At 38.9% G+C, this 23218-nt stretch overlaps 1 protein-coding gene across 1 annotated transcript in view; it reads right to left on the bottom strand.

Moving 5' to 3' along the window:
• Positions 1-12261, bottom strand: part of LOC120515185 (probable phospholipid-transporting ATPase IIA) — a 177184-nt gene extending 164923 nt beyond the window's left edge. Inside the window, exon 1 of the mRNA XM_039735937.1 lies at positions 11959-12261. Coding sequence (XP_039591871.1) covers positions 11959-12026 — 68 coding nt within the window. The 5' untranslated portion in view covers positions 12027-12261. The remainder of the gene's footprint in view (positions 1-11958) is intronic.
• Between the last annotated feature and the right edge of the window lie 10957 nt (positions 12262-23218).

Below are 23218 nucleotides of genomic sequence, written 5' to 3'. Positions count from 1 at the left end.
CGGGATCACAGAAGGCACCGAAGGGTTATAGCGCCACTTTCTTGCAAGCCACTTGGCTTTTATCTTAGCTCCGGCTCGGCTGCCCTGATACCGTCTCCTTACCTCGTCAGGTAAATTGGGAATCACACCGGTGCGGGCATTTCTTCTTAGCGCTTGAAGTTGACAACTTGAATAAGCGAGTCTCGGCGTGTAAAAATCCATGTCAAGTAGTGAAAGCAGTAAAAAAAGTGTCCAGGGAGCGATTCCACATAAAAGAAAGTGGTAGAAGTGACCAGTGAAATAGACAATAATAGAGAAAAAAAGGTAAAAAGATAAAGTCATACACGGAGCTGCTGGAATAGCTGCCACTCGCGGCAGCACCGGATGCTCAAAAGAATTAAGATTTATTATCTATTCTACTATTAGAATACAAGGGAACAGACTACACAGAATAAGGGAAATATAATAGGAAAACAACAAAAAGAGTTAAGGATTTAAAGCTATAACAAACAATGCAGAAAATAGACATATTTGCAAATGTCTTATAATGTAAAAATCATACTGCTGTGTTTTAATGAATACAGAATAGAAGAAAAAAAAAGACTAACTAAATAGGATCATTTATTTATTACCACTTTATTGTGAATCTAGTTGGAAGAAAAGCCTGCACCCACAGGGGGTCCCTAGGACTTAGTTTGGGAACCACTGAACTACAGTACTGTGAGAAGCTTAATACTTTCTCACTCAGCTAGAAGAGATTATATCATCTTTTTCATTTCAATAGAAGATATGAAAAAATTTTATCCATTTACATCACAGGTTTTGGACTGTGGAATAAAGTACTTTTAGTGGCAATATATTTTTTTATCATACTCACCTGAAAAAAAATTGACAAAGCAAAACTTGTTAGCTTTGTCATTTCACTTTGATCAAACAGCTGCAACACACTTGCATCAGGCAGTGGCAATGATGAAACTATGACAAATCTGCATCTTTTATATTAAGGTGATTTTGCTTTTATATATTAAATATTAATTCTACATCTGACCTAGAAAGCATCCTGCAGTTTTACTGTTTGTTACTTGGAAAGAAAAGTTAAATTTAACATCAAAATCTTTAACCACTGAAGAACAAGACACCCAAAGCAAGGTGAGTAAATAATAAGACAGAAAGACACACTCCACCAGTGGCATAAAAAAAGAAAAGAAAAATGCATTCCCCAAAAATATCACACTTCACATGATTCTTCCCCTAAATAATCCAATGGGAAGAGCTCAAGGTGAAATATTGGCCTATGACTGAAAGCAGACATTTTTAATTCTTATAGCACCAGTATCCCGTAACTAACCATTTTTACAATAAAAATCACTCAACAACAAAGACAAGCAACATGGGATTTTCTTTTCTTATTAAGTGAAAACAAGACAAGAAAATGTACATGCTCTGACAGCACTGGAGTATATGAAGAAATAAAGCAGAAAAAGAAATACTACTTTCCCAAAACCTATCTGGAAGATTTAAAGGCTATGTTTTGCATCTTCCACATGCCTCATGCAAATTTAAATAGATAACATAGATTTTAAGAAAGAAAAAAAAATCAGCTATCAGATCTTCCCATAAAATTCCAGATTAGTACACATCTAACTGAAACACTTTTCAATGCAATCAATCCATCAGCACTGAGCACAGCTTGCACTTTGCCTCTAGTGTAAATTCTCACTGCCGTGTTTTCTAGTTTACAAGCTGATCCAATTTAAGTATTTGTTAATTTAATAAGTAGCATTCTTACAATGTTATTTTCCCATTTTTTTTAAATTTTTATTAAATTAACCAGTAGCGGTGCACTGCACAATAACATGCATTCATAGTTTTCATAGTCTTTATCTGTAAGTTTACCATTCGTTTGCTCAGAGGTTGATGCGCTTGCTGAATCCTGAGCAGCTCTTCTTTTCTACACCCTAGCGGCCCGCTTCTTCTCTTCTTTCATCTGCATCTTTTCGCATTAAAATTTATTTAAGTCAGTGTTTGTGTTGCAATTACTTAAGACAATTTTCCTTAATTTTTCACTTAAGCTGGCACTTAAGGGGAAGTGATGGAGAAAGTGGTAGGGATGAGAATGACACCCGTACAAATGCGGCGCACGGCTGCCCTGCTGGCTGCTGCCAAGAGTTGATTCTACAATAAAATAAAATAAAAATAAAAAAAGGAATAACCTTGAAGGTCTATCATCACCTTGAAAGTGGATAGTAGACTTCACATCATATATGTGTACCAAATTTCAGGTCAATAGGTCAAACAGTTTGCAAGCTACAGGTGATTTAAAATACCGGACAGACAAACGGCCAAGGTAGCGTATTACTACAGATATGTAACTGCCATACAGGAAACCACTGCTTAGTAGACACTGTCATGCAAAAGAATATTTGTGAACAGACACTGAAGAATAACAACATGCATCTACCGTATATACTCACATATGAGTCGGATCTTGAAACACAAAAAATTGATCATAAAATCAGACCCTGACTTATATGCCCGTTCAAAAATGCGACACATTTTTTTTTTAATCTTCTTGCCTTCTCCAATCATGCATTAGTTTCTCAGACGCATCAAATTTTGTTGCAGCAGCACAGTTACCAACTTCTTTCGCTACTTCAATGACGTTTAATTTAAAACCAGTTTCATATTTTTTCTGATCAAACACTCCATCATAGACAAGGGATGCTCTAACGATAAAGGTGTATGAGGGTGTGATTGTAAAAAAAAACACAAATCAGTGCAAATGTTGCTTTGGAATAGTTCAGGTATTATTGTGTGGTCACGTAGGCACAATACACAGGAAAAAAAAAAAAAGGCAGTGTGCTCCATGATTACTCTCTCAGGTGGGCATTAGCATATCATAATCTCTTGGCGTGAGTACTCCGCCTTCGACTTATATGGCCGACATTATAAAATACCAGAAATTATACGGTAAAATCAAGCCTAGACTTATCTGCGGGAGAACTTAACCGTGAGTATATACGCCAATTAAAAAATGCATATTGAGAATTGTATGGTGCTGTCTAATGTTAACTTGAATCATACTCACTGTCACTGTCAAAATCAGCCTTTACTTAGCTGGCATACTGAACTCTCAGATAAAAGACCATAAATGAAACTAGTATGTGAAACCCAAAGGTCTTGGGAATGTTTTCACATTTCTAGGCAAGGTGAGATCAATTGGAACTACTTTATTCACTACTGCTACTTACTACTAAAGGAGCAGTAACAGCCAAAATGAGGATCACTTTTATTATTAATACTTGGCAACATTTGGCAACATTTGAGATACTAACTGTTTACATTTGTTTTGTTTGTCCAATTGTAGGTAGCACAGGCAAATGAAGTGACTTGATCACGGTCACCCAGTATCAGTAGCAGGACTTGAACCCACAACCTCAGGGTTTGAAGTCCTAATTTCAGAGCCTTAATTACTGCACCAAACTGTTTGCCAATCAGGTTATATTCTATGATTTTGGAATAAAACTTTTTTCTAGCATATTTTAACATATAGCCTCTTGGGTACAAGGTGGATCTTCTTTCAAATAAATCCAAAGTTTCCATGTTGTCTGCTCTCTTTCATCAATAAAATATGTGATTTAAAATATGCACACTTAAATGCCAAGGCAAGCAGTGCATCACAGCAGAGTGAATCTGCTTTTATCAAAGTACACACTGATGTTGTGCCAGACACAGTGGAAGACTCATCACCATTGGATAGCTGAGGTTAACAGCATTCAAATGGTATAGCTGTTTAGGTTTGGTCATTTGTACTACATGTCACAGCTATGCATAAAAGACACAGAATATATTGTGTGTGCAACAGCTCATCTTTATGCACTCTCATCAGACCAGAGAATCTTATTTCTCACCATCTCAGAGTCCTTCAGGTCTTTTAGCAAACTCCAAGATAGAACTTTTTGGCCTTAATTCTAAGCGGTTTGTGTGGAGACAACCAGGCACTGCTCATCACTTGTCCAATACAGTCCCCACAGTGAAGCATGGCGGTGGCAGCATCATGCTGTGGGGGTGTTTTTCAGCTGCAGGGACAGGACGACTGGTTGCAATCGAGGCAAAGATGAATGCGGCCAAGTACAGGGATATCCTGGACAAAAAACTTCTCCAGAGTGCTAAGGACCTCAGACTGGGCCGAAGGTTTACCTTCCAACAAGACAATGACCCTAAGCACACAGCTAAAATAACGAAGGAGTGGCTTCACAACAACTCTGTGACTGTTCCTGAAAGGCCCAGCCAGAGCCCTGACTTAAACCCAATTGAGCATCTCTGGAGAGGCCTAAAAATGTCTGTCCACAAACGTTTACCATTCAACCTGACAGAACTGGAGAGGATCTGCAAGGAGGAATGGCAGAGGATCCCCAAATCAAGGTGTGAAAAACTTGTTGCATCTTTCCCAAGAAGACTCATGTCTGTATTAGCTCAAAAGGGTGCTTCTACTAAATACTAAGCAAAGGGTCTGAATACTTATGACCATGTGATATTTCAGTTTTTCTTTTTTAATAAATCTGCAACAATTTCAAAAATTATTTTTTTTGTCTGTCAATATGGGGTGCTGTGTGTACAATAATGAGGGAAAAATGAATTTAAATGATTTTAGCAAATGGCTGCAATATAACAAAGAGTGAAAAATTGAAGGGGGTCTGAATACTTTCCGTACCCACTGTACAAGTGAGGATCCCCTCTTTAATTGAATGTCACTGTATTATGCCACTTGGGTTGCTGTATCATGAGCATATGAGAGGGAAAAACTGACTGTATAATGACTCCATCCAACCCCCACAAAAACAATTGCTCATGCCACTCAATATTTTATTTTTATCTTGTTTCTAATCATGTTCACTTCATCTCCCAAATCCTCCCCAAAAGGCAGAAACAAGGGCGATTATAAATGAGAAATAGAATCAAAGAACAGCCCTCAAGGGATGTAAAGTGCATGTTAAAGTGAACATGATACAAAACAGGATATAAAAACAACCTTGCATAGCTCTTTCAATCCCTTCAGTTGTGGGATAGACAGTGTAGATGACAACATGAAAAAGTCCTATGTGCTCACAACCAAGCGACAGCCTGCAACACCGAAGTGACTAACAAAAACTGGTTTAGGTGTATGTGTGGTGTGTGTGTGACTGGCTCTGTCTGCAGCCATGTCAACAGCAGTTTCCTATCCTATGCCCAGGCCTGCCACCAAAGGCATTGACCCCACCCATGCAATTGAGCACTGAAACAAGCTGATATAAAAATGTATGTAGTTACACTCATTCCACGCTAAATGTCTGTGAGGAAAGGACAACAGAAGGTAGACGATAGGTAAAGAGGAGAGAATGTACATATATATATATATATATATATATATATATATATACACACACACACACACACACACACATACATATACATACACACACACTATATATATATATATATATATATATATTGCTCAAAAGAATTAAAGGAACACTTTTTAATCAGAGTATAGCATAAAGTCAAGGAAACTTATGGGATATTAATCTGGTCAGTTAAGTAGCAGAGGGGGTTGTTAATCAGTTTCAGCTGCTGTGGTGTTAATGAAATTAACAACAGATGCACTAGAGGGGCAACAATGAGATGACCCCAAAACAGGAATGGTTTAACAGGTGGAGGCCACTGACATTTTTCCCTCCTCATCTTTTCTGACTGTTTCTTCACTAGTTTTGCATTTGGCTACAGTCAGTTTCACTACTGGTAGCATGAGGCGATACCTGGACCCTACAGAGGTTGCACAGGTAGTCCAACTTCTCCAGGATGGCACATCAATACGTGTCATTGCCAGAAGGTTTGCTGTGTCTCCCTGCACAGTCTCAAGGGCATGGAGGAGATTCTAGGAGACAAGCAGTTATTCTAGGAGAGCTGGAGAGGGTCATTGAAGGTCCATAACCCATCAGCAGGACCAGTATCTGCTCCTTTGGGCAAGGAGGAACAGGATGAGCACTGCCAGAGCCCTACAAAATGACCTCCAGCAGGCCACTGGTGTGAATGTCTCTGACCAAACAACCAGAAAGACTTCATGAGGGTGACCCAAGGACCCCATGTCCTCTAATGGGCCCTTGAGCTCACTGCCCAGCAGCATGCAGCTCGATTGGCATTCGCCATAGAATACCAGAATTGGCAGATGCACCACTGGTGCCCTGTGCTTTTTACAGATGAGAGCAGGTTCACCCTGAGCACGTGACAGAAGTGAAAGGGTCTGGAGAAGCCATGGAGAACATTATGCTGCCTGTAACATCATTCAGCATGAGCAGTTTGGTGGTGGGTTAATGATTGTCTGGAGAGGCATATCCATGGAGGGTCACACAGACCGCTACAGGCTTGACAAAGGCACCTTGGCTGCCATTAGGTATCAGGATGAAATCCTTGGACCCATTGTCAGACCCTATGCTGGTACAGTGGCTCCTGGTGCACGACAATTCCTGGCCTCATGTGGTGAGAGTATGCAGGCAGTTCCTGGAGGTTGAAGGAATTGATACCATTGACTGGCCACCACACTTTCCTGACCTAAATCCAATAGAACACCTCTGGGACATTATGTTTTGGTCCATCCAATGCCACCAGGTTGCACCTCAGACTGTCCAGGAGCTCAGTGATGCCCTGGTCCAGATCTGGGAGGAGATCCCCCACAACACCATCTGTCATCTCATTAGAAGCATGCACCGATGTTGTCAGGCATGTATACAAGAACACAGGGGCCATACAAAGTGCTGCGTACAATTTTGAGTTGCTGCAATTTAATTTTGGCAAGATGGACTAGCCTGCCACATAATTTTTTCACTCTGATTTTTGGGGCGTCTTTGAATTCAGGGCTCTGTAGGTTGATCATTTTCATTTCCATCAAACAATGTGGCATCCTTTCGTTCCTAACACATTACCCAGTCTATATCAGTATAGATATCCAGGAGGATTTCTTTTTCCCATTGAGATCTGATGTGTTTTCAAAGTGTTTAACTGATTAACAACCCCCTCTGCTACTTAACTGACCAGATTAATATCCCATAAATTTCATTGACTTTATGCTATACTCTGATTAAAAACTGTTCCTTTAATTCTTTTGAGCAGTATATATATATATATATATATATATATATATGTGTGTGTACAAACCGGATTCCAAAAAAGTTGGGACACTATACAAATCGTGAATAAAAACTGAATGCAATGATGTGGAGGTGCCAACTTCTAATATTTTATTCAGAATAGAACATAAATCACGGAACAAAAGTTTAAACTCAGAAAATGTAGCATTTTAAGGGAAAAATATGTTGATTCAGAATTTCATGGTGTCAACAAATCCCAAAAAGTTGGGACAAGGCCATTTTCACCACTGTGTGGCATCTCCCCTTCTTCTTACAACACTCAACAGACGTCTGGGGACCGAGGAGACCAGTTTCTCAAGTTTAGAAATAGGAATGCTCTCCCATTCTTGTCTAATACAGGCCTCTAACTGTTCAATCGTCTTGGGCCTTCTTTGTCGCACCTTCCTCTTTATGATGCGCCAAATGTTCTCTATAGGTGAAAGATCTGGACTGCAGACTGGCCATTTCAGTACCCGGATCCTTCTCCTCACGCAGCCATGATGTTGTGATTGATGCAGAATGTGGTCTGGCATTATCTTGTTGAAAATGCAGGGTCTTCCCTGAAAGAGATGACGTCTGGATGGGAGCATATGTTGTTCTAGAACCTGAATATATTTTTCTGCATTGATGGTGCCTTTCCAGACATGCAAGCTGCCCATGCCACACACACTCATGCAACCCCATACCATCAGAGATGCAGGCTTCTGAACTGAGCGTTGATAACAACTTGGGTTGTCCTTGTCCTCTTTGGTCCGGATGACATGGCACCCCAGATTTCCAAAAAGAACTTCGAATCGTGACTCATCTGACCACAGAACAGTCTTCCATTTTGCCACACTCCATTTTAAATGATCCCTGGCCCAGTGACAACGCCTGAGCTTGTGGATCTTGCTTAGAAATGGCTTCTTCTTTGCACTGTAGAGTTTCAGCTGGCAACGGCGGATGGCACGGTGGATTGTGTTCACTGACAATGGTTTCTGGAAGTATTCCTGAGCCCATTCTGTGATTTCCTTTACAGTAGCATTCCTGTTTGTGGTGCAGTGTCGTTTAAGGGCCGGAGATCACGGGCATCCAGTATGGTTTTACGCCTTGACCCTTACGCACAGAGATTGTTCCAGATTCTCTGAATCTTTGGATGATGTTATGCACAGTTGATGATGATAGATGCAAAGTCTTTGCAATTTTTCGCTGGGTAACACCTTTCTGATATTGCTCCACTATCTTTCTGCGCAACATTGTGGGAATTGGTGATCCTCTACCCATCTTGGCTTCTGAGAGACACTGCCACTCTGAGAAGCTCTTTTTATACCCAATCATGTTGCCAATTGACCTAATTAGTGTTTATTGGTCTTCCAGCTCTTCATTATGCTCAAATTTACTTTTTCCAGCCTCTTATTGCTACTTGTCCCAACTTTTTTGGGATTTGTTGACACCGTGAAATTTTGAATCAACATATTTTTCCTTTAAAATGATACATTTACTCGGATTAAACGCTTGATCTGTCATCTACATTCTATTACAAATAAAATATTGACATTTGCCATCTCCACATCATTGCATTCAGTTTTTATTCACAATTTGTTTAGTGTCCCAACTTTTTGGAATCGGTTTTATATATATATATATATATATATATATATATATATATATATATATATATATATATAAAAGAAAGAGAGAGAGAGAGAGACAGACACTTCCCAGGTCCTCCCTGTATGAAGTTTGCAAGTTCTCCTGATGTCTTCCTCTGGCTCCAGTTTCCACTGAATGTCTAAAGACATGCAGATTAATTGAACCAGCAATGCTAAATTGTCCCTAGTGTGTGTGCTTTCACATTATGATGGACTAGTGCCTTGTCCAGGGTTTGCTCCTGCCTTGTGCCCTATGCTAGGTGGAACAGGCAATAGCTCCCCCCATGTTCCTGGTCTGAATTAAGTGGATTAGACCAGGAGTTTTCAAACTCGATCCTGTGGACCCACTGTGGCTGCAAATTTTTGTTCCAACCAGCTTGTGTTTAATTGGACTCACGAGATAATCAAGTGAACTGTTATTTCCCAGATTCTATGTTTTGGGAACAATCCAGAAATTAGAAAACCAAGTTAAAAGGTACTAAGCAGTTTTATGGGAATCATTTTTTTTTTACAATATTTTCATATTGATTTTCATTTTACTTTTCCAGATCTTCTAATTATTTAATTAACCCATTATTTACTAATTAGTGGGTCTGACATCAAAGTAGTTGCAACCTTTCACAATTCAGTATTGTCTGGGTATCTGCTCTGCTAGCTTTGAAATTGTAATTGTTAAGATACAAAGAAAGGAGCCAACTGCACAGAGGATGGGCAAAACAATTAAATCAAGAAAAGAGAGTTAACTATTTAAATCTACGACAAAAATAGAAATATTTCTAAATGTCTTATAAATGTAAAAATCATACTGTTGTGCTTTTCTGAATGTAGAATAAGAGGGAAAAAATACCAGCTAATTAAATGAGATCAGTGTTATTAGTTGTTGTCACTGATTATGAATCTCACTGGAACAAAAACCTGCAGCAACAGAGGGTCCCCAGGACAGAGTCTGAAACCCCCTGAATTAGACAATGACCTAAGAAAAATAATGTAAACGATTTAAAACCCTCTTTTTAAAAAAGGAGAATTGTACCCGCTGCTCTTCAGCCATTTGCAGCTCCTTTATTACATAAGCAGAATAATAGCCGTATATTTTTTTGGGTGCGTAAAACAAGGCATAACAATACTAAAAATCTCTTAGGGCATGAGGGGTTAATTTGTATACCAAAGAATATGTTGGCTTTGGAAAATGTTTTAACACAATGTTTTCTGTAAAAAGGGCAAAGTAAAGAATAAATGAACACCTACAACATTTTATTGTAAACAAGGTTAATTCGGTGCTTCATAAGCTCAACACAAATCTTTGAACACTGAGCCATTAACCCCATAGGCTGCTGGTAGTTTACAGTTAACATACATTTCCCATTCAGTTATATGGAAAAAACAGAAAGGGACATCCAGTTCAATAATCTGTGAACTCCCATCTGTAAAACAGTCCATGTACAGTACAAACCTGCACACTGAATCAAACCAGGAAAATAAAAATCTGCAAGAAAATGATCAGGACAGCAAAACCCTTAAAAAAAGATAAGAAACAATCAGCACTCGTGGGTGTAGTTTGAGAAGTGGACTGCAATGAAGCAACATATTATATGCAACACAAAAACGGTAAAGATGACAATGCACTACAGCACAGGAGTCAGAGCTCTGTGACGTTTTACAGGCGGTTACTTTCAACATTTCACATCAATAAAAAAAAAACACATACAACAGTCACACGCACTGAACCTCTGATGCTTTTTATGCTGCGGGCTGCATATCTGAATGATCCTGACTCTCTTCCAACATTAATTCTAGCAAAGAAAAGTGAATGCAAATCACAACGTTTCTGGATGTTTCACTTATTTATTACGTGAATAATCACTACATTTTCACTTTTAGCCATTTAAATACAAAAGCTTTCAAGGAAGGTGAAAAGAAGACGAATATACATTGTTTACACATCTGAAAAGAAAGTTGGGAAATGCGTATCATTCAAGTATGACATAGAGAAACAGAATATGAAAGGTACTTTGAAAAAATAGGGCTGACAGGTCATCAATACAGGGTCACATTCAAGTACTTGATATATGTTAGCATTACTTAGCTACACCTTTAAAATAACTAAATTAGAGCTAGGCAGGGTTGTGTAACTGTTAACCCACCTATTAATTCGCTCACCTCTGGAGTAATTAATCCATCCACCAATCCCTTACCAGCCTCGCTCAATCCAATTCAGTGTTACAAAGCATGGGACCATAGCTAACAGCTCTAAATAACCAGCAGGTACCAATCCTGAATAGAACTGAAGTTCACCGCAGGGAACTTGCGTGCTCACACATACGTATCAAGTATGTCGGTCATTTTTGACATGTACTTGGAAAATGTGAGTAAATGGAGACAATTCACGCTTAAAGTATGAAGGCCTATATGTAAACTCTGGAGATGTGAGAGAGCAGCGCGAACCACTGTGCCTTCTAAATTGCAGAGTAGCTGTGTACTGAAACATATAGGAGGCAACATAAAAACACGCCACAAAACGTCAGTACCGAATATTCCTCTTGAAAGTTCTTACAATTTGAATAATTAAATAATAAAACCCTACAGAGTAGTTAGAAATAAAGCCTGGCCCAGCTCCACAGCCCAATCTATTTGGACCCACATTCCTCCGTCAAAACCTTTTCCCCCCAAGACACTTCCTGGGGATTATTCGTCCTCCGACGCACGGATCCCAGTTTAGCGCCCTAGCTTGTGATGACCGGCCTCACAAAGCCTTGTCTTCAGTCCGCCCAAGGCGTATACCAGGAACAAATGTCGGTGATTGAGAGCGGAAGAACTGGAAAGCCGGCCCGGATCTGTACAGGGACAGCCGGCGCAGAAACAACGATAGGGCTGAGACACAATCCTGTAAAGCCGCCTGTTTATTCAGGGGGCGCATTCTTACGTGGGCGCGCGATCGGAAAAAAAAGTCAACCGGCGCGTTTCGGAGAGACAGCTGAATCATTTTCTCATATACCTTGCCTCCGACACCTGCGAGAAGCACGGAACCACCGCCTATTCACGTCTTTAACGCGAGAACGAAAGACCCAGCGTAGGGTGAGTCGCGCCGCCAGGAGATCCCGGATATCAAATTGAAACCCAAAAATCCTGCCTCGTATTTAAAATCAGACAAAAAAAAAACAAGGCGGTGTTGATACCGCATGCCCTACCCGCTTTTGTGCTTACTATCATGCCTCTTCTTGGGCCGGACGGGTTGTAAAGGGATGTTATCCGTCATGTCTGAGCCACTTCTGGTTCTGCTGTATATCCCGGTCGGCTGGGCGGAGGCAGCGCTTGCGGCGGAACGCGAGACAGCGCTGCAGGTGGATGGAGAAAGAGAGAGAGGGGAGGAGGAGGATGGATTAAAGCAATAGTCGCGTTTGTCACGCGTGAAGTGGAATTACAGCCGCGTTCGTCCAGTTGGCTACACTGTGAACGTTGAAATTGTGTTGGCTGAAGAGATTCATTTCGATTTACAGATAGTTAGTTGTGTGGCAAGCACGACTTTTGAAAACCTGTACACTGTAAAGGAGGTGGACCCACAGTTACAACAGCCATTTTATACAGCGCATTTCATTAAGGTGCTTTACAAATATGATACAGTGCTACGGTACAATTATTTATACACGCACTGAGCAAATTATTAGAGCTTTCTTTTGCTCTCAAAACAGCTTCAATTCATGGTGGAATGGATTTCACAAAATGTTGGAAACATCCTTTCAAATTCTAGTCCACATTGACATGACTGCATCACGTAATTTCTTTAGATTTGTCAGCTATACATTCATGCCGTGAATTTTCCGTTCAGCCACATCCGAAAGGTATTTTATTTGATTCAGATCCTATGACAGGGAAGGCCAATGAAGAACACTGAACCTATGGTCATGTTCATGAAAACAGTTTGAGATGGCTTGAGTGATATCAAGGTGCATTATAAAGTAGGAAATAGACATTACGTGAAGAGTAAACTGTAGTCATGATGCAATAAACGTGTTCAATAAAGATACTGAAATAGACTGTGACATTCAAAGGATGACTGAGTGGTATTAACAGGCTCAAACTGTGCCAAGAAAATGTTCTTTTCATCATTAAAACACCATCAGCCTGAACTGCTGGTTTAGAACAGTTTGGCTTTTGGTGCAGTTAGTTATGTTGAACATGGTGGGGGTTCCCCCTTGGTGGGGAGAGGGGCAAGTGAAAAGCAGGGGGCAGAGGGTCCACTTTGGTGTTTTAAGTGGCATGATTGAAGAGCAAGGCAGAATGTGCGTGCCTCCCCTTGTCATCTTGAGCACCGAGAATGACAACTGGGGGTTGGGGATTGGGGTCCTCCTTGGTGTTTCTAGCAGTGTAAGTGACGGTAACTCCCTTGGTGTTGCAAGCAGCACAAATGAAAATGAGTGGGTTGGAGGTTGTCCTCATTGGCGTTTGAAGTGATACAATCATAAGTCTATATTATGGTTGGGGGGAAGGAAACTTTTTGGGGTCATTGCTGGTCTGTTGACACAAAGCAGTTTTGGGACATGGATTCATGCTGTTGGTGCCAAAGTCTGACCCCCGTCCTCAGCAGAAATCAAGGTTCATCAGACCAGGTGTCTTATTGTCGTATTACCCTCAATTTATTCAAGTTCATTACCAGATTGGTCTACTATTGCACTTTAAGATTAACACGCAAAATTAAGATTAATACACACATACACAGATATACAGTACATATACACACGGACCTTAACCACATATGTCCCGTATGAAAGCTCATCACTCCCTACCATTTTAACCCTTTAAGTGCCATATGAATGACCCATGACCAGCCCGTCACTCCCTAGCTATTCAAGAGACTTAGCTATCATTGGCACAAACAATGTACAATGTCTTAGATATATCCCACACCTAAATATTACTTTGGTTTCCAAGAATATATCTAAACATACAAAGACTCAACATCTTTGGCTATAGACCATTTTATCAACCATGTCTTACTTTACATACTCTTCCTTCTATCAGATGGAGTTTACCTCCTCAGGCAGATAAACCTTGCAGATCAGAGTGTATGGCAATTTCCAACTGCTCCAGGTGATCTCAATATTTACTTTATTATTTTAATTACTCTTGATATAAAAGCAAAGATAAAAATTTAAAAGAAACATGTAAGAAGAAACCTGCCTCGCACTCTCCACCTTGTATTTTTTAAGTTGCACAGCTTTTTTATTGCTCTTTAATTAATATTGTTTTTATCAGTATGCTGCTGCTGGAGTATGTGAATTTCCCCTTGGGGATTAATAAAGTATCTATCTATCTATCTATCTATCTATCTATCTATCTATCTATCTATCTATCTATCTAATAAAGAAAGATCGCACCAGTAGGAATAAAAGTATAAAAGTATGAAAGAAAATATTGATATCAAAGTCTGGATATATATAGTTAGAAAAAAGCTTACAAAGAATGTCAAGAACTAGAAACTGTCCTTCCAGCAATCAATGTTGTTCATTTGATGCTTTCACTGAAGGTCAGATGAAACATTTGCCTCGGTCTTCCATTCTGACATCTCCTATGCCCTCTTCTGACATCCTTTTTCATCGTCACTGATTCTTCTCCTCTTTCTGTCTCCTTCTCTCCCTCCTGCTATGTCAGAAAAGACTTATTTATATTAAAATTTCACGTCTTTGTGATGTGTGATATGGGGCTTTTTCATTGCTGTAGCCTTTTTTGTCATCTAATCCAGTCTGGCCATTCTCCTCTGACCACTATCATTAACAAGGCATTTCTGATTATGTAACTGCCACTCTCTGGGTGTTTTTGGCTTTTTGCACCTTTCTGAGTAAACACTAGAGACTGTTGTGCATTAAAATCCCATGAGATCAACAGTTACAGAAATACTAAAGCCAGCCCATCTGGCACCAAAAGTCATGCTAAATTCAAAATCATTGAGATGTCATGTTTTCCTATTCTGGTGTTTGATATAAACATTTACTGAATTTCCTGACCTGTATCTGAATGATTTTATGCATTGCAATCCTGCTACATGATTGTCAATTTGATAACTGAATGTACTGTATATGCAGGTGTAGAGGTGTTATTAATAATTTGCTAAATGAGTGTATATTTTTACAATTGATACTAGGGTAAGTATATTTGATTTACTCAAAATTACACAGTGAGGTGACTTATGTTCTAATATCCCTGGCAGTCTCTAACAAGCGTTTATGGGACTTGTGACAGGACAAGGGAATATGTATACTGAATTCTGCCTGTTCATTTTATTTACTAAAACCTTTCATGTCAGTACCATCTAAACAAGGTTTAATAAAAATTGTCATTTCATTCAGTTCGGGGTTGCAGGAAGTGAGTGCTGATCCCTTCAGTTTTGGTGGGACCAGACCCAGGATGGGGAGCTAGTCAATCACAGGGCACAGTCAAACACCAATACTCTTTCATACTAAACCTATTTAGAGCCACCAAACAAACTAACACATGGTACATGTGAAGGAGGAAAGCCTTCACAGAAATGGGGAAACATATGCAACCTCCACCCATCTGGCATCTGGGTCCAGAATTCAAAACCAGGACTTTGGAGCTGTGAGGCAGCAGCCCCGAACACTGCACCACTCTAAATAATAATCACTTTCAACTTTAAACATCAGAGATATTATCTGAAATACTTTTCACTATTTCATCTGTGTGTGTTTGTGGCTGAATAATATTTTTTACACTTGAAAACTATACATAAATACATGATAGTCACCTAATCATTACAGTGGTTAAAAAGAATGAACAATACAACATCTCAAACAGAAGACCAAAAATTAAGGTAGAACATACACAAACTCTTCCAAGGACATTGATCAGGTACATGGTTTCATCATCACTAGAATGCCTACACTATAATTCGCACATTTATTCATTTTAACAACTCACTTATTCCAAAATAGTACTGAAAAGGGCCTGTCTCAGCATCATGAAGTCCATGCAGACACCAATACAATACAATACAGTTTATTTTTGTATAGCCCAAAATCACACAGGAAGTGCCGCAATGGGCTTTAACAGGCCCTGCCTCTTGACAGCCCCCCAGCCTTGACTCTCTGAGAAGACAAGGAAAAACTCCCAAAAAAAACCTTGTAGGGAAAAATGGAAGAAACCTTGGGAAAGGCAGTTCAAAGAGAGACCCCTTTCCAGGTAGGTTGGACGTGCAGTGGGTGTCAAAAGGAGGGGGTCAATACAATACAATACACATCCTTAACAAATCCTTAATACAGCATAAAAATAAAAATTTTAGAAGTACTGAGCAGAATTTAACAGTAGATGATATCATATAATAAGATTTGGATATTTTTAGAGTCCTGGAGACCTCATCCATCAAGCTGCCTCCCCCATTTGGCTATTCCACGGCTGAAACAGTGCTGGGCCAGCCAATCCGATGAAAGGATCCCTCTTTCCCATGATTCCTGTGATCCTCCATCAGGGATGACTTTACCATAGGCAGGCAAACAACTTGGCAGGTGGGCTACACCAGCCACAAACAGGGCTCTAGTGCATTGCAGGATACACAAATGTACAGAGTCACAGCTCAGAATCACTGATTTATCTGACCTGCATGTATTTAGGCACATAATAGCACATGTTGGCATTGAGAGAAAATGCAAACTCAGCTTAGAGAGTGTCTGGGATGGGAATGAATTTAGGACTTTGGATATGCAAATAAACAGTCCTAAGTATTCTGCCAACAGGCTGTCCATGACTAATGCACAGAGCAAATCCGATAAAACTTTGTCAGGTTGAGCGCTTAGATGGGTGTGACTGTAGTGCACGTCTGAATAGTCATTTTTTAAGTGTTAAGAAACATCAGCAGGAAGCTGGCCAAAAGGAAATCTGTTGCCTGTTACCAACTCTGCTCTTTTTTACAAAATAATGTTTCCATTGCATAAACTACATTTCCAGTCTATCACAATTAGCATAAAAAGCAAATACAACAACAAGTAAAACTACTCCCTTTTATTAAAGACAGTGTTTGAAATGTCACACAGATAGACTTGAAGTCTCTATGATATCACTGGTGGGTGGTAACCACACAGAGATCGCAATGTCAGAGTGACTTAATTGGGGCGTTACCAGTCCAACACAAATTCCTCATCTACAGCAGAGATTAATTGTGCTGAGAAATTTAGCAGCTTCTTCTAGGAACTTCATTCAATCTTCCACTTACAGAAACCTTTATCTCATAAAGTGTCTTTCTGTAGTGAACACCATTCCATGAAGCTGAACAGCTCCAGTATGGTTGTTCAGCTTTTTTTTTTACATTTGAACCATAGGCAGGTTAAGCAACTTGGTAAGATTTAGAGGTGAAAACTAAACTGACCTTGCAACTGTAGCATTTAAAATGCAGTGGCGTATTTAGGGGTGGGCGGAGGGGGCGTTCCAGGTTGGAACATTTCTGGGGGCGACATTATTGCCCCAAAGGCTCAGTACAATTCGGATATAAGCAGCAAGATTCAGAAAAATATCACCCATGAATGAAAAGAGTAAAATTCTCAGATTTTTATCCACAAATACTTCAAAAATAATTTTCTGTGACGGCATCAGACACAGCAGTTGAAATTTATGAGGCAATAACAAAAATAAACAAACATTACACCAGTTATAATTCCTAGGAAGATAAAACAACTAATTTACAATTTATAGTTTCTTTATCAATCTGAATGCATTCTTGCTCTGCACAGAAAACATCCCCACCTATCACTTGTACACTACACTGCTTCTGGTTTTCGCAGCGTAATTATATTAAACTAATGATACCAAGATAGGTGGATTCGCAGATAATTTGGAAACTGTTACATCATTACAGAAGGACTTGGATAGCATACAGACTTGGGCATATTTGTGGCAGATTAAATTTAATGTCAGTAAATGTAAAGTATTACACATAGAAAGTAAAAATATTAGGTTTGAATACACAATGGGTGGTTGGAAAATCAAGAGTACACCTTTTGAGAAAGGATTTAGGAGTCATAGTGGACTCTACACTATCAACTTCCTGTCAGTGTTCAGAAGCCATTAAGAAGGCTAACAGAATGTTAGGTTATATAGCACGATGTGTGGAGTACAAGTCCAAGGAGGTTATGCTCAACCTTTATAATGCACTGGTGAGGCCTCATCTTGAGTACTGTGTGCAGTTTTGGTCTCCAGGCTACATAAAGATATAGCAACACTAGAAAAGGTCCAGCGAAGAGTGACTAGGCTGATTCCGGGGCTACAGGGGTTGAATTATGAGGACAGATTAAAAGAGCTGAGCATATACAGTTTAAGCAAAAGAAGATTAAGAAGTGAAATGATTGAAGTGTTTAAAATTATGAAGGGATTTAGTACAGTGGATTGAGATTGTTATTTTTAAATGGGTTCATCAAGAACACAGAGACACAGTTGAAACTTGTTAAGGGTAAATTTTGCACAAACATTAGGAAGTTTTTCTTTACACAAAGAACGACAGACACTTGGAATAAGCTACCAAGTAGTGTGGAAATAAGTGGATAGGACTGGCGAGCTTTGTTGGGCTGAATGGCCTGTTCTCGACTAGAGTGTTCTAATGTTCTAATAATTAGAACACGGCTTATCAGTGCGTCTATACTATATTCTTTTCTAGTTGATGCTTATAAATAATTAAATGTGAAAAATGATTGCTGTTTCTCTATATATGAATCAATCTATGCAAAATATATCTTCGTTTTTCTCTATACGTCATTTTAATTTGCTATTTAAACAGGTTAACATATTCAGATATGTTGGAGCACCGCCCCCGCCCCGAGTGACACAAACTCTAGCTACACCACTGTTAAAAAGCACTGCCTTAACTTCTTCATCAAAATGTTCAACGTATGTAATGGAAATACAATGAAAACCAGGCAAAGCCTAGCAATGAGAAAATGGTATTACTTGATTGTGGATAGGTGGAGGTTCGATTTGTGAGATTCAGCATCAGACTTGCATGTGTGTTGGTTTAGGCACAGCTGCAGGTTTGAATAGTTAATAAATGACAATTCAGCAACTCCTATTTATTTTCTCAAATCTCATTTTACCATGTTGTGTATAATATGTATTATGTTTCTCCACCTGTGTATACTTTTACCTGCCCCAGACAAGAAGTACCATGTCAATTCTAACAAAATCAAATCAAGCTTTTATTAACTAATTATTTTTGTGATACATTAATTCTGATTAATTATAACTGCAGTATTTTTCAGGATAATAGGACTATACAGACCCGAAGCAGACACAAGAGAGGGGTATAGCCCACAACCAAGCTGAACAATCCCTCTCAATAAATGGACAAGTGTCTGTGTATCAGTGTATTTCTGTGTTCATCTATTAGCTATGTCTTCAGCATTCTGGCAGATGACGCATCACAAACATTTATAGTTATAAAATACATTGCATTTGTCATTCTAAAAGATAGATTACAAACATGAACAATAATAATACAACAACAACAACATTTATTTATATAGCACATTTTCATACAAAAGAATGTAGCTCAAAGTGCTTTACATAATGAAGAATAGAAAAATAAGCGACACAGTAAGAAAATAAAACAAGTCAACATTAATTAACATAGAATAAGAGTAAGGTCCAATGGCCAGGGGGGACAGAAAAAACAAAACAAACTCCAGATGGCCGGAGAAAAAAATAAAATCTGCAGGGATTCCAGGCCATGAGACCGCCCAGTCCCCTCTGGGCAATCTACCTAACATAATTGAAACAGTCCTCTTTGTATTTATGGTTTACACGGAAGGACTTGATGATGATGATGATGATCACGTGGACTTCTGGCTTTTAGTCCATCAATGCTGGGGCATCATGGTGCTTTGAGTAGGTTGGTGGTGGCGCAGGCCGCCACCACAGAGAAACCAGAAAAAGAAACAAGAGAGAGTAGGGGTCAGTACGGATTTTAGAGCCACCATGAATAGTTATTATGATGAATTGAACATACAGAGTATCAGGATTAAGATAAAGTGAAGTTATGAGAAGGCCATATTAAAGTAATGTGTTTTCAGCAGTGTTTTAAAGCGCTCCACTGTATTAGCCAGGCGAATTCCTATCGGCAGGCTATTCCAGATTTTAGGTGCATAGCAGCAGAAGGCCGCCTCACCACTTCTTTTAAGTTTAGCTTTTGGAATTGTAAGGAGACACTCATTTGATGATCTAAGATTACGATTTGGAATATAGGGTGTCAGACATTCTGATATATAAGATGGAGCGAGATTATTTAAGGCTTTGTAAACTATAAGAAGAATTTTAAAGTCAATTCTGAAAGACACAGGTAACCAGTGTAGCGACATCAAAACAGGAGAAATGTGTTCGGATTTTCTTTTCCCAGTTAGGATTCTAGCAGCTGCATTCTGCACTCGTTGCAAATGATTTATGTCTTTTTTGGGTAGTCCTGAGAGCAGTGCGTTACAGTAATCTAATCGACTAAAAACAAAACCGTGAATTAATTTCTCAGCATCTTTCAATGATATAAGAGGTCTAACTTTTGCTATATTTCTTAAATGAAAAAATGCTGTCCTAGTGGTCTGATGAATATGTGATTTAAAATTCAGGTTACAGTCAACGGTTACCCCTAAGTATTTTACTTCCGTCTTAACTTCTATTCCTAATGCGTCAAGTTTATTTCTGATAACAGTTTTCTCTTTATTTAACTTGAGAAAATTACATTCAGAAATACCAGTAAGACATTGTGTTAGTGAATTGAGAGAGTCGGTGTCATCAGGTGCTACTGATAAGTACAGCTGTGTGTCTTCAGCATAGCTGTGGTAGCTCACGTTGTAATTTGAGATAATCTGACCTAAGGGAAGCATATAGATTGAGAAAAGAAGCAGACCCAGGATAGAGCCTTGTGGAACCCCATATAGAATATCATGCGTCTTTGAGTTTTGATTACCACAACTAACAAAGAATTTTCTTCCTGCCAGGTAGGATTCAAACCAATTTAAGACACTGCCAGAGAGGCCCACCCATTGACTAAGGCGATTTCTAAGAATATTGTGATCAATGGTATTAAATGCGGCACTCAGATCGAGGAGGATGAGAACAGATAAATAGCCTCTGTCTGCATTTACCCGCAAGTCATTTACTACTTTAACGAGTGCAGTTTCTGTACTGTGATTTGTTCTAAAACCTGACTGAAATTTATCTAGAATAGCATGTTTACTTAAGTGGTCGTTTAACTGCATAATTACTGCCTTCTCTAGAATTTTACTTAAGAAGGGCAGGTTAGAGATGGGTCTGAAATTTTCAAAAGCAGAGGGGTCAAGATTATTTTTCTTGAGTAGGAGTTTAACTACAGCAGTCTTAAGACAGTCTGGGAAAACCCCCGTATCTAATGACGAGTTTACTATGTCAAGGATATTATCAATAAGCGCGTCTGATACTTCCTTGAAAAACCTTATTGGTATTGGGTCAAGGACACAGGTGGAGGGTTTCATTTGAGAGATTATTCTATGTAAATCAGGTAAATCTATCCTGGTGAAAGAATTGAATTTGTTTATAACGGAGTACTGGGGCTTAGGAGGTTCCACAGTGTTGGGGAGATAAGCTATATTATTTCTAATATCATTAATTTAAAATAAATTTTATTTATTAACACTGACTTTATGAATCCCATACTAAATGGCATATAACTGAGACATATGCATTGCATTTTGTCATTCCAACAGATGATGCAACACAAACATTTGTAGTAATGCATCTTATTACTAAAATTGTTTGTAATGTGCCATCTGTGGCAATGACAAGTAGGCAAATGTGAGGTGAGAAAAGTGTGTCAACAGAGAGGATCGATAAGAGAGACCTGGAAATAAATGACCAATTATGAGTGACAGAGGGAAAATTCCAAAACATGTACAAGAAAGTTACAGAAATGTTCAGGGAGCAGTGATGACAAAAAGAGTCAGTGGATGAGCCCATTGCCAAACATTTTTTGAGGAGTAAGATAAACTGGGTGTGCTGGTGATTGGGGTTCTTGCAGAACAGATTGATATCCCTAAAGCTGAAAGTTTAAGTAATAAAGAATGAAGGATTGCACTTCCACATTAAATGCAGAATAATGACCTGTAAGATGTTTCATATAATGCTATGTATAAAGTGGAAAATGACTTGTTATATGACAAAAAGGAATGAGAAAGGACAGAAAGTTGATGGGGGTGGTGTTTGAGGTAGGAAAATGCTATCTGTCCTAAGAACTGGCCTCAATTTAAGAAAGAAGACAAAGGAATGGAGAACCTGGACCTCAGTTCCTGGAATGTCTGGAGATGTGAATCGTCAAACACATTTCCCAGGGTGTTAATGTCCAGGACTAATATGGGGTCCACTACCATCTAAAGAGAATGGCAAATACAGAATCTAATTTTGGGCCCATATTTGATTGTAGATTGGGAAGAGGAAGGAGGGATTTAACAAAATATATGTGGGGAACAAAATTCATTTAATTAAGGGCCAAATGGAAAAGTAAAGATAGCAGGATATGACACCCAGCAGAGAGAAATTATTTAATGTTCCTAAAAGCACAGTGATAATTAATGTTCTGCAGTAAATTAGAAATGTTAATGCAAAGATATTTCAAAGAACTGGCCAAGTGGGTGGAAGAAGGGAGAGAGGACTGGTGATAAGGCAGATTTGGACCATTTAATTTTCTACTCTGAAGCAGCCTCATTAGGACTGAATAAATTGAGAATGTGTGGTGTATCTCAGGAGGCATTATCTAGAAAAAAACTGGATATATAAAGTAAAAAGAAATACTCTGTCACTTTTCTAAATTAAAAAGCAGTTAATAATCAACACTTTTTTGCCACCTAATTGTTTAAGTGATTGTCCACAAAACAGAAACAAATTACTTTTTGCTTTAAAACACTCAATCCATCCATTTTCTAAACCACTATTCTGACTCAGTGTTGCTGGGAATCAATGCCACCCTTGGCTACATTAGGTGCAAGCCAAGAATGAACTCTGAATGAAATGCCAGCTCGTTGCAGGACACACATGCACACACCTCACTCATTCACACTGAAGCCATTTTGGAGATACCAGGTAATAACCTAACATACACACGTGAAAGATAATTAAACTTCATTTGCCTTCTTCAGTTGGAAAGTTATAAGTTTGCAATTCAAATGAGGGAAAGAAAACTAACACTACCAGTTCCAAATTTCAAATCAAGATAGGTCAAGATTTACATTTACTGGTGGGGGAGAAGAAAATTTGGTCAATTTTCAGTGAAGTGTTATTCTCCACCCTTGACCTCTGTGACACTGATTTTCATTTTAACCAGTTCTGGAATATAATCAAGCTACTTTGAATAGATACCTAGTCTTTGCTTAAAGTCTGTCAAGTTAAAAACGGGATGTTTCACAATTCAAATCTATCTCAAAATGTTAGTTTTTC

The sequence above is a fragment of the Polypterus senegalus genome, chromosome 14, assembly GCF_016835505.1.
Source record: "Polypterus senegalus isolate Bchr_013 chromosome 14, ASM1683550v1, whole genome shotgun sequence".
Classification (NCBI taxonomy): domain Eukaryota; kingdom Metazoa; phylum Chordata; class Cladistia; order Polypteriformes; family Polypteridae; genus Polypterus; species Polypterus senegalus.
The sequence above is the reverse complement of the archived record's forward strand: the minus strand, read 5'-3'. Positions and strand labels throughout refer to the sequence as shown.